We start from the raw sequence: 16,993 nt of genomic DNA on the forward strand, positions 1-16,993 counted from the left end.
TGGTAGCGTTCTCCTCGCTCGCATTTTCAGGACAGACACATTCATCCAGTTGCTAGGAAAACCAAATAATGAAAACATAGCTGGGATTTAGCAAGTTCCACTGGGAATTACCTATGATAGAGGGCAGGGCTGCACTTCCTCAGAACATGCTCCTGCTGTAAAAATTCACAAACCTGGCATTCATACAGGCATCTGTCGCTTGCTCTAATGCCAGTTCATAGTATACATACAAACATCTGCTTCCATGCACAAAGGGATACAGAACGCTTGACAGGTCTGTGTTAGCAGGGTTCGCAATGCCAGTTCTTTATGCAAAAACCCTAATGCTTCCCGTCAAGCCATTAGAAGTGATACAATCAGCCCAGGCCCCATTAAGCCATCAGTGTCCACCTGTGATAAAGATGGCCATTTGTTTTCTTAAAGCCCACTTAATGTCTGCTTAACTCAATTTGTCAGGAAATGTAGAACAATTTCCTCACAGCCTGAAATTTGGTAGTGGTTCAAAGTCAAAAGGCCAGGTCTAGTCTTATTCAAATGATATAATGAACAGTCTTCAAATCTAAATCTCCCTTGGGGAGATGCTGTTTACTTTTTTTTTTTTAATGATAGAAGAAAAAAAAAAAAGGAAAAGTAAAATGTATGCTTTTCTTTGATTACTAAAAATATTGAATCCTTTTAACCCCTTCATATGGGTCAGCTGAGAAATGAACTTCTTTGCTTCCTTCTTTTGCTGGAGGTTAATATACTAAAGGTTAGGCAGAGCAGAGCAAAAATACCAGAATGAATATGTAAAATTTTTTTCTAGCATATTTTAAAAGTCTCTTTTTACGCATAGAAATTTACAGTTTAAACACCTAAAAGACATCTCCAGTTTTCCTTTTCCTGGGATCTCTCCTGGCATACGGACAAGGGTCCCAATCCCTCCTCTTGGTGGCAATGCCAAGGGAGCAGGGAGGAAAGTCAGAGTGCATTTGACATCTTTGGTGGGAATTTTGCCTGGGGAAAACAGACAACAGCTGAATAAATGTGATACGGCCCCGACTTTGTGATTGTTCTGGGACAGTTCCTATTCAGCATCCTAATTTTCCTGTAAGGTGAAATCTCAGAAATACTTTGCCTCCTCAGCCCCGTGCATCCTTTGACCCTGCTGCAGGTTTGTTCATTCCCACTATCCAGGTTCACAATGACATGGAAGTCTGGATGTCACGGATGAGGATCAGAGGGATGGCAATGCAAGCCCATCTTCAGTGGGGGCCAGAGGAGGCTGTACAGGAGAGAGGAGCAGGGATTCCAGGAGCTGCCAGTAAGGTCGTGTCATGTACCACTTCACTCAACAGAAATAAGTAGTGATGGTCCACTGCTGTAGCAAGGCAGAGCACCAATGTGAAGTCACCTCTCTGGCCAAAATAAAACAAAAAAGAGGGAGCAAAATACCTACATATAGAATAAGCAAGATTCTTGATTTTAAAGACATGCATAATCACACACCAATAGGTTCAAGAAATTCAATTAAATTAGAAAGCTAAGGGGTGCATGCTGGTTTTGCCTTTGAAGACTTTTTTTTTTTGGAAATGTGAGCAACTATTTGTGTTCGGAAAGGAGCTCAGGTCAAGCATCTCAGCTCAGCTTCTCTTCTGGCTTTAAATGTTGTTGGGGAGGTGCGTTAGGGCCTCGAGTTGTGCATTTGCAGAGGAAATATCACCCCGTCCAGATGCTCAACTCTGCTCTTTCTGCTCAGAAAACCCCGCACGAGGCTCTCGCAGTGTGTGAAAAACCAGGAAAAGAGCTCACCACATTTTCCCTTTTGCACAATGGAACTCAGAGGTGAAACACAGTCATTTCAGTCTGGATCAGACTATCCTTTAGCAAAGCCCTAAGTCTAATTAACCCCCAAAATCGACTGACAAGGTTCATTCCTCTCCACTGCCGCCTAACTGGTCATATGTACGCTGGGCATGCGGTACCTAAGTCAGATGCTGCTTTGTTATAATTAGGGCAGCAAATTTTGTTTTCTGTTTGGTACTTGCTGTTACATATTGCATGTAATGTATGGCACTGTTAAGGGAAAAAAATTGGAGTCAAAGTGCTTGGAAAGTTAGGTCTGCTCTGTAGCACTGTGAGATTGTTGACATCTGCCGAGGTTGGAGAGCTCAGTAAGCAGGAAATGGGGTGTCACTCTGAGTGGTAGTTTACCATTATCCTGGCATCCTAATGAAGTGTCTGCAGTGCACAGAGCTTCTGGATGGCATCTTAATGCACGGCTAAGCAAAAGCACTTCTCTCCTTGTCACTGTCATCCATCTGCCTGCACCCTACTGTAGCCAATGGGATGGAACCATGCTACAATGTGCTATAAGCCATTTAGAGTTGCACATTGCATAATCAGTCCCATCAAATATGTAAAAAATGACTATTATTGGTTATTTCCCTCAAACTCTGGCACCTGGAGTTCGATACATTAAAGTTTAACTTTTCTAAGTGCTGCTTCTTCCCATTAATTCCACATATATTTTTGTTAAATGGGAGTGAGTTGCAAACTCATTGTCTTGGGTCTTGCTAGTGGATCGCAAAAAGTTGTATGAATATTCATTGCAAATTCCACTTTATATTACACGGGGTAAATTTATCAATTGCCCAGATAGAACCGTTTCACACAATTCTCATTTTCTTTTGCAACAACTAATTCTGAGGCATGAATAAAAAAGTAAATCAATTCGGATCACAAATTGCTTATTTTCTTTATAGCTAATATTAGTTAGTTTCAACACTTCTTATAGATTTTTTTTAAAGCAAGAAAATATTTTACAATATATCTGCAATAGAGGATTGCCACAGTGTACTGCAAGTGATTAAAATTGGGACTTTTATGTTGCATGCAGTAACATTAAAATATCCTGACATTAAAAGTGGCATGAATAAGTGATTTATATATTAATACATTAAAACTCGTGTATCTTAGCCAGCATGACTTCCAGAATATGAAGACTTACCAAACGAAAGCAGAGTTTTGGGCAGTTGATGTGTCTGGGGAAAAAAAAAAAAAAAATTAAGCCAACAGAGTACTCTCTTTTAAGCAAGTTTTCATTCCCTGATAACACCAAAGCTATCAAGGACTGGGGTTAAGCATTGTGTGACAGAGCAAGCTTCTAAAATGGGCAAGAGCGAGATGAATTGGCTAAGTCGGGTGTTTATTTATACAAACAAGAGGGCAGAACATAATTTAGTTGCATCAGGAATTTTTCACAGACATTAAAACTATAGCAAACATAACAGCGGGGATGCTTGCACAGCAGCACAGTGGGGAAGCTCACAGAGCGTCTGCCCACACTCCGGCTGGCTGTAGCCAGCGCCATAAGTCTCACAATTTCATTAACACTAGAAAATCCACCTAAACCACCCCGTTCTGATTATAAAAAAAAATATCAAAGGAATGAAATAAGCAACCAAAAAAAAAAAGGAACAAAAAAAAAAAGGAATAAAAAAATAAAAAGACCTCAGACAAGACCCGTCTTTCTTTCGGCAGCTGAATCAGTTGAGAATTGTTGGAAAAACTCTTGGCAGACAGATTTTGCTGTAGCAACAGTGTGTGACGTTTTAACCACAGCAGAAATCTTATCCAAAAAAACAGAACAAGGTGAGAAGAGCCTGTAAGAAAATCAGGGAAAACCATGCCTAAAAAAAGCCAACAACAACAAAAGGTGGCAGATCAATAGTTTGATATTTTATGCAGGATCATAAATCACTGGGATTTTTTCAGCAGTTCAGCCGTGAGGCTCGAAAGCATAAAAAGAAACCATGGCTTGTGATAAAATTAGGCATTAATGTGAAGCATTTAACATTAAACATGCACAAGCTACCAAAATGCCTGGAAAACGGGAAATGGGCACTATAGTGAAACTATACAAAGTAAATCAGACATGAATAATGCAGCAGGTCTGAGGAGGGTCACGGGTCAGACCCCAGTACCCTACAAAATAAAGAATGCATGTCAGGTTAGAGACATCCATCCCTTCCTAGCCACCGTGAGTTATTGGAGATAAACCCTGGACTTCCTGTTCTGAAACAAAGTGGCTTGTTGTAAACATCTATGTCCATTTAAAATTAATGATTAAAAGAAAGATTCAGTGGGATTCGCTTAAGTATTCTTTATGGACACGAGTGCTAAAGGTTACTTTCTTCATTCATTTTTACCCAGCCACTGTTAATGTTAGAGACACGTCATGTTTTCTTCTGTGCCCAAATGTTTATCCAAAGCTCATTTACAAAAGGGCTTATATAATAGTAAGATGGGGTTTTTTTTTTTTCAGTGCATTCTTCATTTAGATATAAACAAGAGAGCATCCCCACGGTTTTGCTCTGTTAAAGGGAGCCAGACTTATTTTTAAAGACAGTAACCCAAATTCTAAATATATTTTCTATGATTCTTTTATACGGCAAAACCATCTGTGATTCACTTCAGAGTATCCTGATCTGCTGAAATTATCCCCTACGTCTCCCAAAATTTCCCCCAAAAATGCAAAGAGGATTAGCCCTCCTCTCATTCTTTTTTTGATATATATGATTATTATGACATGCCCTCCCAAAATTTTCCTGGGGAAAAGAGAATTTAACTTCCCAAAATGATTTTTTCCCCTCAGATTTTCACCAATTCTTAAAATAAAAAGAATGTAATTAAACCAAATACTGTTTATTTTTATCACAACTGCTCTGCTTCCTCTTCTAGACTTAGCTGGAGAATTTAACAGCTGTTCAGAGTGTTTTCTTTCTTTTTCACCCTGCACTGCTGGGCTTCTTGATACAGCACAGGGAAGGGGGATAACTTTTTCCCCACCTATTTGTAAAAACCCATGTTTAAGGATTTCATTCCCTCCACTTGAGCAAGGTAAAGAGAAAAACCTAAAAAAAAAAAAAAAAAAACAACAAAAAAAAAAAAAACCTAAAAATCATTTTACTCAGGGATCTGAAAGACAAAAATTTCTAGGAATGTGGAACTGAAGGCATTACAGAAATAAAGCAAATACATAGGTATTGCAAATGAAACATAAGATCTTGCATCTGATCTGTTAAATATTCCATCAACAAGGTCAAGAGTAAAGACAAGCCCAGCCACAAAAACTGAAGCGAGAGTAAGCTTTAATAAAAAAAATGAACAGTTTATCCTCTTCAGCTTCTCAAGTGGAAAAACAAATTCTTTTATACTAGAGAAAAATCAAGCTTGTATAGAGCATTTAAAAAAAAAACCTCACTGATATCAACCATTTTAATGAAAGAGTACCCAATATTTTCATGGAACTATAAAAGGGAGCAAGAGTGAGTGTTACGGCAAAAAGCCTGGGCTCAGCAGCTTTGTGTGGGAAATGGTGAAATGTGACTGTGATTTATAATGAGAAAAGGTATCTACAACATACAATTTTCTACCTAGCTGCAAATAATAATTCATAGTGATGTCCCTTCCAGATAAAATACCTTTGCAATGTAGGACTCATGTGGTAAAATGATCATGATAAATGTCAGACCAGTGCAGGTAACGGCTTTACAAACCATTAAGATTAGCTGGCTCTTTTTTTTTGATGATAACAGTAACCATGCTGTGACTCTATGTGGTAATAATATCTCAGTACTGATAAATGCCAGAGCCAGGCAGAGGTGTTTATCATTCCCAGTTCAGAAATGCTGACTAAAGTTACCACATGTTGCCTGCTTTTTCTTCTTTTACCATAGACTAACAATTAACAAATAGACCGATGCAAAACATAATTTTGTGTAAAATTTCTATCACTTTTGTGCTTTATTGCCAACCTAAATATCCCCTATGTTCCAATACAGATGGCATTGGTAATGTAAGCTCTAAAACAAAGCTTTTTACCTTTGCCATTCTCTCAATAAATAACTTTTTTTTTTTTACTAAATTAATATTGGGGGATGGGGGGAGCTATTTTATCTCTTTTACATATACACCTCACAAAGAATTGCAGCCTTTGTGAGCAGCAGAGGGTGCAGGGATGTGGTTCCCTATCTGGTATCCGTGTCAATCAGCACAGAGCAGAGACACTGGCATCAAAAGAACACGATAAACTTTTACTGTACAACACTTCCTTGTAAATTATTCTGCAACAGACAGAGAGTGAGCCTTTCCTTCCACTGAGCTTGCCCCTGCCTCAGGGTCTCACTTCCACTCATGCCCATTGAATTCTCAAGGGAAAAAACAAAACAAACCAACAAAACTAATTTAAAAAACCCAGAATTGAAAACTGAACTACTTGAGAAAATTTGTTTGTGAAGTTGCTGGAGAGGCAAGGCAGCCCCAATATAAATACAACTAATCTAGTGAGATCTTGGCATGACTTGTCCTGTCACAGCATGGCCAAGGAAGGGCAATGGAGCTGGGGAAGGGTCTGGGGCTCAGGGCTGGTGAGTGACAGGAGGTTGTAGCAAGGTAGAGGTTGGTCTCTTCTCCCAGGTAACAAGTCACAGATTGAAAGGAAATGGCCTCAAGTACTTCCAGGAGAGGTTTAGGTTGGGTATGAGGAAAAATTTCTTCATTAAAGGCATTGCTAAGCATTGGAACAGGCTGCCCAGAGCAGTGGGTGAGTCACCATCCCTGGAGGGATTGAAAAGCCATGTGGATGTGGCACTGCAGGACATGGTTTGGTGGCGGACTTGGCAGTGCTGTAGTAAAGGTTGGACTCAATGATCTTGGGGGACTTTTCAAAACCAAATGATCTTGTAATTTTATTTACACACACCAAGAAGCACAAATAAAAAGCCCAGAGAATTTTCACCCCCTTGCTATAATAAATTAACTTCTGCAGCTTTCTTGTAATTTTTGGTTGTAGCTTCAGACCTATTTCCACTGGGCAGTTCACCCACAGAACAACAAAATTGAGCAACAGTAATGGCTTGTGACAGAAAATATCAAGGGATGACTGCACTACAAAGCTGGGGGAGGTTGTGCTGTTCAGAAGTTAAGGGGTTTTGTAGGGCAAACAAAAACAAGAGAGAAATACAGAAAGTGTACTCCAAAACAAGAGAGAAATACAGAAAGTGTGCTCTTCATTTGTGTTCAGCTTCATTGTCACTGTTGTCAGTTGCTTGACTTCCCATAGAACAAGTCCATAAGAAAGTTTTTGTTGTTTTTGTTTGTTTGTTTGATTGTTTTACTGGAAACTAATACCTATGTACTGCCTACTTTTAGGTCTTTGTCTTCTATGTCAATATGACGGTAAAAATTGAAAACAATTTCAATATAAACATCTATATCTGTGGATATGAAGTATTAATCTCAACAGGAATTGGCAACACATGCTGAGGAAGGAATATTATCCTAGTGATTTGAATTTTTAAATTAAGCTTGATTGCAAGAAAATTTTAGCTTGAAACTTTTTTTTAGTGCAACCTTTAAATCAAGTCACTAATCACCACGTATGCTTATGCAGCACCTACTGCAACTGGGATTTAATCCTGATTGAGATCTCTGAGTGCTAGGGTAATATGAATATTAAACAGGAACATATACGAAGAATGATAGGTGATAATTAAATCATAGATGATAAGATCAGAAAAGTGTTCTCAGGTTATCTGGGGCATGTAACATGCAAGATGTTTTCCCTACGTCAGACCTACTGGTACCTTATCTAATCTGTTCCTAAATGAAAGCACAGTTGTACATGGCTTTGCTTTAGTTGCAACATCTTAGACAAATCGATGAAAATATCAGCCAAACCTTTCCCACAAAACTATGAATCATGGTGAAACAGGAAGGTATACCTCAACAGAAATGGCAGAACTGTTCTTATCACCCCAAAGGTGCGATTAAAGCCCTTAGTGCTGCATTCTTTATTACTAATTTTAAGTTCTAACCACAATTTTTTTTCCGGCAGAAATTCCAGTTGTGAGTTGTTATAGGTATGAGAAAATAGCTACAGTGTAATAGTTTTTCAAAATAGTTTTTCACAAGGATGAACTACTAAAAAAATAGCAGTTTTTATATTTCCAAATATGATGGGATGTTAAAGACAGAGATTCATAAATATACTGGATTTAATTATAATGAATAAAAAAAAAATTACCTAGGAAGTGGACTTATCACAGAAACTGCAGCACTGGACAAATGTAATTCCAAAGGATAATTCCATTTAAGATGTGGGTCTCTCAGTTCTTGGGGGTATTTTATCCAAGGAATATGGTCTAATCAATTTAATAAAATAAGTTATAAGTAATTTTTTTTTTTGTAAATGCTTTCTTAAGATTAACAGAGAATTTTTAATCTTTGCAAACTACTTTTATTATTAAGGTGAAAGAAGGTATGAAATGTTGTGGTTTTAACCACATACTCATGATGACTTTCCTTATAAGGTACCAGCTACATCACTGTGCAAAGTAATGTCTTAATGTGGCACTCAAGTGGTTATTTTCTTTTTTTCTTCCCTAAGAAATCCAGGACAATGCCACTCGCATCAAATCTATAAGAAACCTGGTCAAGAAGCTCCCTAGACCCAACTATGACACGATGAAAATCCTTTTTGAACATCTACAGAAGTAAGTAGAACCGTGGTACTGACAGATCAATAGTTTAAAGAAAAGGAATAGGTATGAGGTGTCCTAATCCTATTGGAAATATATTCCAAAACACAAAAGGTAATTACAGTCTTTGACAAAACTAAGCATGATTTATGGTATCTATGTATATCCTATTCCTGCACAAAAAAATCAGGATGTCTAAGCAAAATTCCAAATTTTAATTTGAGTAGAAAGCAGGACAATTCTGTTCCCTTCAATGCGGTCAAAAACATTGGGATTACCATGTCACAGGTCCATTGAATTGGGAAAATTCAGCATGTTCTAGATTGCATTCACCCAGTTTGGCTGAATTTCCCCAGGAATGGCCTTTTGGATGATCATGTTTTCAACACTGAGGTCCCTGCAGTTCCATCACCTGTACTGTTCTTGTGCTGTGTTGAGATCAGAAACAGCCTCGCTCAAGAAAACGTAGTGAGTGCTCTTGTCCTTCAGAAGGAGCTTGTGACAACACAGAACACCTCAGCAATGCTGAGGAGATACTTGGAAGTGCATCTTTGCTCTCCTAGAGCTGCTGAGATACCACAGAGACAGCAAAAAACCCCTGTGAGGTTGCTCCTCATCATTCCCCTGATGTTTCCACACTCATTGAGCTGCTTTTGCAGGACACGCCAACCAAAAAAAAAAGCAACCCAGAATGTCACATTCAGGTTTTCTGCTTGTGCCTCATGGCATTAACAGCAGAGGTGTACATAGCTCACACGGCTCAGTCAGACACCCACTAGAGATGTCTGACCTGCAGGGTGAGCAGGGAGGCCTCAGCAGCGAGCTGTGACCCCATTCCTCCTTGCTGTTGGCACAACCCGTGCTGTTCTCTACAGCCCTTTTTCAGCCAAACTACCCCTAAAACTGAAGGGACATCAAGATCTGGGCCCCATCAAGGCACAGAGAAGTATTTCATCCCAGGAATGATATACTGATCCCAGTGAGGGAGTGATAAAGGCTCCAAATCAAAGCCCACTCTGAGCTTATAATGAATGATGCCTTTATAGTGATCATTTCTTGGCATGTGCATGTAAGAGATGTAGATCCTTTATCTTGTTTTGCAGCTTCCAGCTGAAATAGCAAAATGAAGTCCACATAGTTACGGCAATGTCCCCATTTCATTAAGCATGGAAGGATTTTAAGCAGTCCATAAAATGACTGAGTTTGGCCTTGCAGAAAAACAGTTTTCTGTGTGTTCATTTGATGTACTGTGTGCACACATTCTCTCCTTCAGCAGGTTATCTAGAGAAGGATGATAATTTATTACTGGCAATGGAAGAATAATAAGGGAAATTATTTCCTGGGAAGAACATGAGTGCAAGGAGTGGGTACACGCTGTCAGCACTGATATGCCATATACAAAATTTACAGCACTCTGTGTGGCATTGATCTTAACCTGAAAAAGTTTTGTTGCCGTGTCTTAAGGGAGAGATATCAGGTATAGACAATAAGTCTTTGATCTCATAGTTAAATCACTTGATTGAGACTCAGGAGACGTGGGTTCAGTTCTTGGCTTTGACCGGATGTTCTGGGTGACCTTGGGTAAATCATTTAATCTCCCTGTGCCTTGGTTCCTTGTTTACAAAATGATGATAATACTTCCTTTGTCTGCCTTAGCTTTTTAGAGCATAATCTATTTGGGACACCAATTTTGTGGATGTGTAGAATACACCAATGCTGTGGATGTGTAGAATAACTGGCAAAACTGGACCCACACTGGTGGGGTTTTTTTGGAGAAAAGAAAATAAAAAGGAAAAATAGAACTGCTAAAATAGAGGGAATAAAATACCAATAATTCTTAATGCAGAGTGCATTATGAGGCAACACAGTGGCACGGAGTGATGGAAGGCAGGAAAACATGAGAGTGGAGCCATTTGGGGGTTTAAGCATTAGGGGAGTAATTGTCTGAGTCTCTCTGAAGAAGGTCAATCTTCTTCTCTGCCTCAAACACATCCTCAGGAAAAGACAGGGTTATTCCATAAGCTTTGCTCCATTGATACGGAAGCAACAGTAGAATAGATATTGAAAGCACAAAAAATCCCCCCTAAAAATAAAACATATGTGTTCTCTTGAACTTGTTGGTGCTAAAGACAGGGGTCAGTCTGAATGATCTCATGGCTCCATAAATAAGAACGAAGCGGTGCACTTTCATTTTCAGTAATGATGTGATGGTCATGTTACACAAATACAGACAATATGCATTTGTTTGGGTCAGTCTAGGAAACACAACTTGTCTGCAGAGCTTACAAAATGTAGAGTTATATTAATGTTGGGGACACTCTTCGGCAAAGGAGCATCAGTATCCCCTTTGCACCACCCTCTCTGATCACAGGCCTTCTTCAGGGCAAATCACAGGAGTTTCAAACGTTTCTGGTTAGTTGGAAAAATAACTGAACTGGCTTTATTTGAGCCATATTACTGCTGTTTCTACATTTGCTGGTTGAGATGGCTGTTCTTGCCCAGGGTTGAACTGGTTTTAAGGGGGTTCTGATGGGGAGAAGATGAGGGATTGCAGCTATGCTGTTTCCATGGCATTCCCCTCTTTCTCCTACTCTTCTACTACTCCTTTCTTTCCTGTCAGACAGACAGAACAGGGCTATACAGACCTGGCCATGGGGCTGTTAAACCTGTGACCTGAATACAGCACGTGAGAGCATCTGCCTCACTGACACTCAGCAGAGAATCCAACCTTTGCCTTATCCTGAGCCATTCTGCAGCAATCCAGTCTGCAGGAGCAGGTCCAGATCAAGCAGAAATAACAATGAGAAATGTACTTCAGAAGGGTCCTCCTTAGAAACCCAGACAAAGCAGGTGATGAGAGAGTCTGTGAGAAAGGCCTGGCAGCAGGGATTAACACCTGTGCCATATATCTCTCTTAAACCAAGCTCTCTGAAGCTGCAAGAAGTCACAGTACAGAGTATGCAGTCCACAGGAGGTGGATTAAAAGCAAAGCTTGGGGCTGCAGTACCTGTTCTTTCAAGATTTCACATTTGATAGGAAAAACCACAGCCCACTGACATCCCTGTTCATCTTTCCATTAAATCTCTTCTCCTTAAAAGCAAAATAGACAAAATAAGGGGTTGAACAGACATATAACATAGCTCTTGTCAGTCTAATTCCATAAGGAATTGCTCTATTATGACTCATGCTGGAAATAATTGAGCACAACTACTATTAGGCTATTCATGCTTCTTCCCAAAGATGAGCAAATAGACTTTACACAGGAAAGAAACAACAAAAACCCAACCTGAGTAGAGATTTTCATTAATAAAGTGCTACAGAAAACAGCCTGTTCTACTCAAACATGTTTAGAAAATATTTTCTTGCTCTGTACAGCCCATATATTTCTGCCCCATACACCAGTTCCACATGTCTCCTCTCTTTCCTCTTTCTTATTCACCAGTGACTTTTACTCCCAAACTCCCAAAAGTGAGCTACTCACAGTTATGAGATAAAACTGATGCACCTTTCTGGTGCATTTTTTTGCGTGCACACAGGACATCAAATGACGCAGAAACCTTGTCTTGACTCTGCACAAACATGAACTGAGCACAACAAATTCCTATCTGAGAAATCATTGTATGTACCCAAAAATATAGTCACAGAATTGTAATACAAGTTAGGCAGAAGAAGAATTTCACTCTACGCAGTGTTTTATGACTGGTTTTCACCACAGCACCTTGAGGTAGCTGTTACACACCTACTGAGAAACCGAGGCACGAGAAGTTTAAATGACTTAAAGGCTCAGCATAAACCAGCAACACAATCTAAAAACCTGGAAGGTTTTATTATTATTATTATTTGCACAGAGGCTTCTCCAGTGACCACAAAACTTCTCTTTTCTCCCTCATGCAAAATACAGCAGGGAGGAGGAACACCCTGGCTGGGTCCTCAGCGCTGCGCTCGGAGCTGGCGAGGGCGGACGCCACTCTGCTCCAGAAGCTGTGTGCCTGCATTATACAGCACTGTGCCTGAGCTCATAAGCTGTGCTTATTAATGTTAAATTAATGAATCTCAGCCTGCTCTGCTTATTAGGTTGAGCTCCGTGCCACCACAAGGCAGCTCTGCGACTCCCAGACCCCGAGCTGTGTCACATCTGACCAGGCTGGAGCACAGGGCAGCCAAACTCTGCTCTGGCTGTGCCCATCCGTGTGGACACCCCTGCAAGGGGATGTGTCAGAGGCAAAAACCTCTCTCCTTGATCCTGATTTCCCTGCACAAAGGCAGGATGTGTGTTATTTACAAAACTATAAAAGGGATGTTGAAATAATTAAACGGGAAGGCAGGGGCCAGCTCCCATCCCTCTCCCTTACGTGGAAAGCGAGGAACCCAGATGCCCAACTGTGGAAGATATTCTTCCAGCAGCAGCATCTGCCTCCTTGGCAGGCACTTCAGGCAAGTTGTCTGGGGAGCTCTGCAGTTGCCTCTTGGTTTATCACGTGGATCTGTTAATGTGCCCTATCTGGCTGGCTTGTCCAGGCAGAAGCTGATTTGTTTTAATTCACCTTTGAATCTAAGAAACTCTATTTATTTTGCTCCATTTTTTCCCCCATACTCTACATAGCATGGCAAGTAATTTTCAGATGCCACCCAGGCTTTCTGCCCTTTCAGAGGGAGAATGTTGATTTTCTTCCTGATTGTCTTTCCCCTCTGCCCAAATTCTTCATTCTTACTACTAATAGTTTGCATTGATTTCACTGGAAAAATGCTCCTCATCAAGGGTAGAACTATATATCTAAGACAAACCCACTGATTTTAATATATTATTTAACAAAAACCATAATTGTCAATCTTCAGCTGTTTTGACAAAAAAAACAAACTCTCCCCATGTTCATAAGTCAGTGAACAGGAAAAAACATCCAACCCTGAAAAGACTGTGGAGGAACAGTCCCCCCACATCAAACCTCACAACTCGTGGCAGCAACATTGTGAAAAGCCAAGGTTTTTCCAAACTGTATGCAACTAAACAGACTTGTTTCTACCTATTAAAAACTAAGGAAAAAAAGAAATTGAGCAGAGCCATGCACAGCCAGCAGCCCACAGTAGCCTGCACACCAGGACGCAATGACAATGTGATGACAAATCCAGCAGCAGCACCCAGAATTCTGAGGCAAAACCAGAAAATGAAGTTAAAGTACAGCATATAGTAATGCTAAGCAGGGGATATCTGCAAACTTTTTTTTATTTTCTTCCTCCAAAGTTGGTGGAGGAAAGATCTAGCAAACATTTGTGATTTTCACTTGCTAAACTACATGTCATATCAGCAGTTTTCAGGCAGGCTCATGTAATAAATGTAGGCACAGGAGAACCCTTTTCTCACACAGCAAAAAATTTACTCTAAGATTACAGATTACACTAAGAACCATGCAAGTTTTCTACCAAGAAAAAGAATAATAATAATAAAGGTAGAAGATACTGAAAATTAAAAACAATCCCCAGAATGGAGGACTACACAAAAAAAAAAAATCTATTTGGTGAACCTGTGGAAGACCTACAACCCAAAATGTGGAATGGGCACTTAAGTTTTCCCTCAGGAAAAAAGTGCCCAAATTTAGAAAGGTGCAGAAGCCCTTAAATGAAGGCACAAGCAAGAATATTTGTTGAAATTATTTCCTGAATAAAAAGAATAAAAAAGACTTCTTTGTAATCAGGCAACTCATGAGCAGCTTTTGGTTTTCAGCCATGGGACAACAGCAGGGAGAAAATTTAACTGTGCTCCTACAAGCTTTAGGGGAGCAGCTACTGGAAATGTGAGGAGGAGAAACATCCTCCTTCACCAAAGGCCTAAGAAGGTGGACTGACCAGTTACATAAAAGAGTCAGGTATACCTGACTGGCATTTTAAGATTTACATGAAATGATTTAATCATCTTTTAACTTGAGAAGGGCAAATATATAGTGAGATGTGCTTTTGCACACGTGCTTTTCTCAGTCTCAGCTATGGAAGAGTTTTACAAAGGAGCTGGAGCAATGCCAACACTCATCCCACTTACCACAGCTTCCCGGGGCTCATTTTGGGGGAAGGAGGAGAATTAAATCTCTGTTAAGCACACATCAGTCTACTAAACTCACTCTTTGGAAGTAAGTGGACACAAGAAAAAATTCACCAGACACAAGTGTGCACAGGACAGGAATAATAGTAAATTTTGGGTTAGAGGGAAAAAAAAAACAATCTCTCAGAAGCATCTTTGTGCATTTTGATTTTTGGGGTTGGGGTGACCTGCTACTGAGGGTTTTGCAGTCATGCCAAATCCTGCTCTTTGAGCAATAAGAAAGTTTACAAAGTTTAGTTCTTCCCCAAAGAATACCTTACTGCTTAGTTCTTTTTAATAAGAAGCATGATGTGTAATTAAAGCCACATTCTCACCGCTTGCTTCCATCTACTGCCTATTTCTGCAACTGTATTTAAAAATATAAACCCTTTTCATAACAGTCAGGCAAATAATTGCACTCAGTACTCTTCAATGCTACCAAGTACTGAACTGGTGTATCAGCAAATAACAGAGTGATAAAAATAATTAACATAGTTTTAATTTAAATATTTATGACACAGTTGACTCTGTGGCTGCATGGCACCATTGTGCTGAGTGTGGTACACAAATCCTGATAGATAGAGGCCCTGTTTCCAAGAGCTCCTATTGTTCATCCCACATTACTCAATATCAAACGATCTCAGAAAAGCTTTTCAAACATTAATTAAATCTCCTAACTTCCTTTTCAGGTCAGTAAGTTTTATTATCCTAGTTGTGTAGATAAAGAAAGTGAGGAATGGAGAGGGTGAGGCACTTCCCCACCACGACACAGCCAACACTTCTCACTTCCACTCTTTGCTTGCCCCCCAGTCTCCCAGATGAGCCCCCCCAAGCCTTTGAAGGCTCATCCATGTGCTGTGGGTGTATGTGTGCATCTGGCCAGCACATCCCAGGGAGGGCTGGTTACTGCTAAGGACTCTTCAGTTAATCAGGACCACGTGAGGATCCTGCTTCTGGTTTGCACTCGCACCAGCTTTAGCAAAATATCACCGGCAGAGTTAATTTATGTGATTTTGTAACCTCTTAATATTGCTTGGGGTTAGTGTTCTTTCCAGCTCAAATCCTTTTTTTGTTGGCCAAAATTAGAGTGCTCAATGCATTACAATGGCTCTTTCCCCTTTTTTTCTTATTTTATTTGGGGAGATTGGGCCCTAACACACTAACGTTCACAACCAGGTCATCAAAGAGAAAATTGCAATGCTTTTCGGATTTGTGCCTAAAGATATGTGATTTTTCTCAGAACTAAGGTTTTGAAATAAACAATTTGCTTGAAGTTCCTTAGATATTCATTGGAACTTAAACAAAACAAACCAAAACAAAAAAGGCTTTAAGGCCAAAATGTCAGGGTTCTGCGCAAAATAATTAATATAACACAATAGGATCTATTCTCCTATTGATTGAAAGGGAATTTATGCAGGTAATTCATTAAGGCTAGTGAGAGCTTGGCATGTAAATCCCCCAGCACTTTGATGGGAAAACAGACTCTGATTTTTTTTTTCAAATAAGCGATAAAATACACGATTTTCAGGGGCAAATATATAAAAAGCAAAAGCAGATACCTGAACAGCTAGGGCCCTGCTCTGTGAGCATTCTGGAATGACATTAGATCAAATCCTTTTTCACACACTGCAAAAGAGGCAACAATCATTTCAATCACCATGTTAAGAGAATCAATACAATTTTTCCTTCCAGAGAATGGTACTTTACATTCCAATATTTACAGGCTATCACCTTCATACATCTCTTTTTGTGGTCAAGTGCATGATTACTACTTCTGACAGGGTATTGGTGATTTTCTTATGAAGATCTACAAATTCTTGTAAATAAAAACCAATCTAAAAATAAAAAAAGTGAAGAGCAAATCTGTGGACTGGAATGCACCCTACTTGTAATGGGAACAAAAAGCTGGCAATGAAATATAAACCTAAATCACAGCAGAATGACCTACTTTAAGGCATTTGCCAAAGAGACAGTGTTTTAGACAGCTCCTCTGAAGTAGCGTCTTTATGTCTATGCCATCTGCAGATTTATTATTGTGCTTTAGAAAAAAAAGAAAGAAAGAAATAAAAAAAAGGAAAGAAAAACCTACAGTATGCCTGAACAAAACTCAGCTTCATCTATAGAAAGATTCCAGTACTGTGGGCACCACACCCACACCTACTGATGTGGTCCAAGTTTTTTCTTTAGAGGCACCTAATTAAGAAACCCTGACTCATTTACATGGATATGTTTGATCTAAATTACACTCCAAACCACACCAAATTAGGAGCATCTGTGAATGCGAAGTGTTTGTTCCCAGTGCCTAGTAGAAGAGGGCCAGTTCTGGACGGCACATGTTCAAGTGACGAAAAATATTTCAGATGTAACATACTTCTGAGACCCACTTTTCCACTAATAATTC

The 16,993-nt window shown here is 39.6% G+C and overlaps 1 protein-coding gene across 1 annotated transcript in view; it reads left to right on the forward strand.

The window, feature by feature from the left end:
- The window catches only part of ARHGAP15 (Rho GTPase activating protein 15), a 323,630-nt gene that overhangs the window by 291,805 nt on the left and 14,832 nt on the right, over nt 1-16,993 (forward strand). Inside the window, 1 exon segment of the mRNA XM_066323175.1 lies at nt 8,432-8,537. Coding sequence (XP_066179272.1) covers nt 8,432-8,537 — 106 coding nt within the window.

This window comes from Sylvia atricapilla, chromosome 7, assembly GCF_009819655.1.
Source record: "Sylvia atricapilla isolate bSylAtr1 chromosome 7, bSylAtr1.pri, whole genome shotgun sequence".
Classification (NCBI taxonomy): domain Eukaryota; kingdom Metazoa; phylum Chordata; class Aves; order Passeriformes; family Sylviidae; genus Sylvia; species Sylvia atricapilla.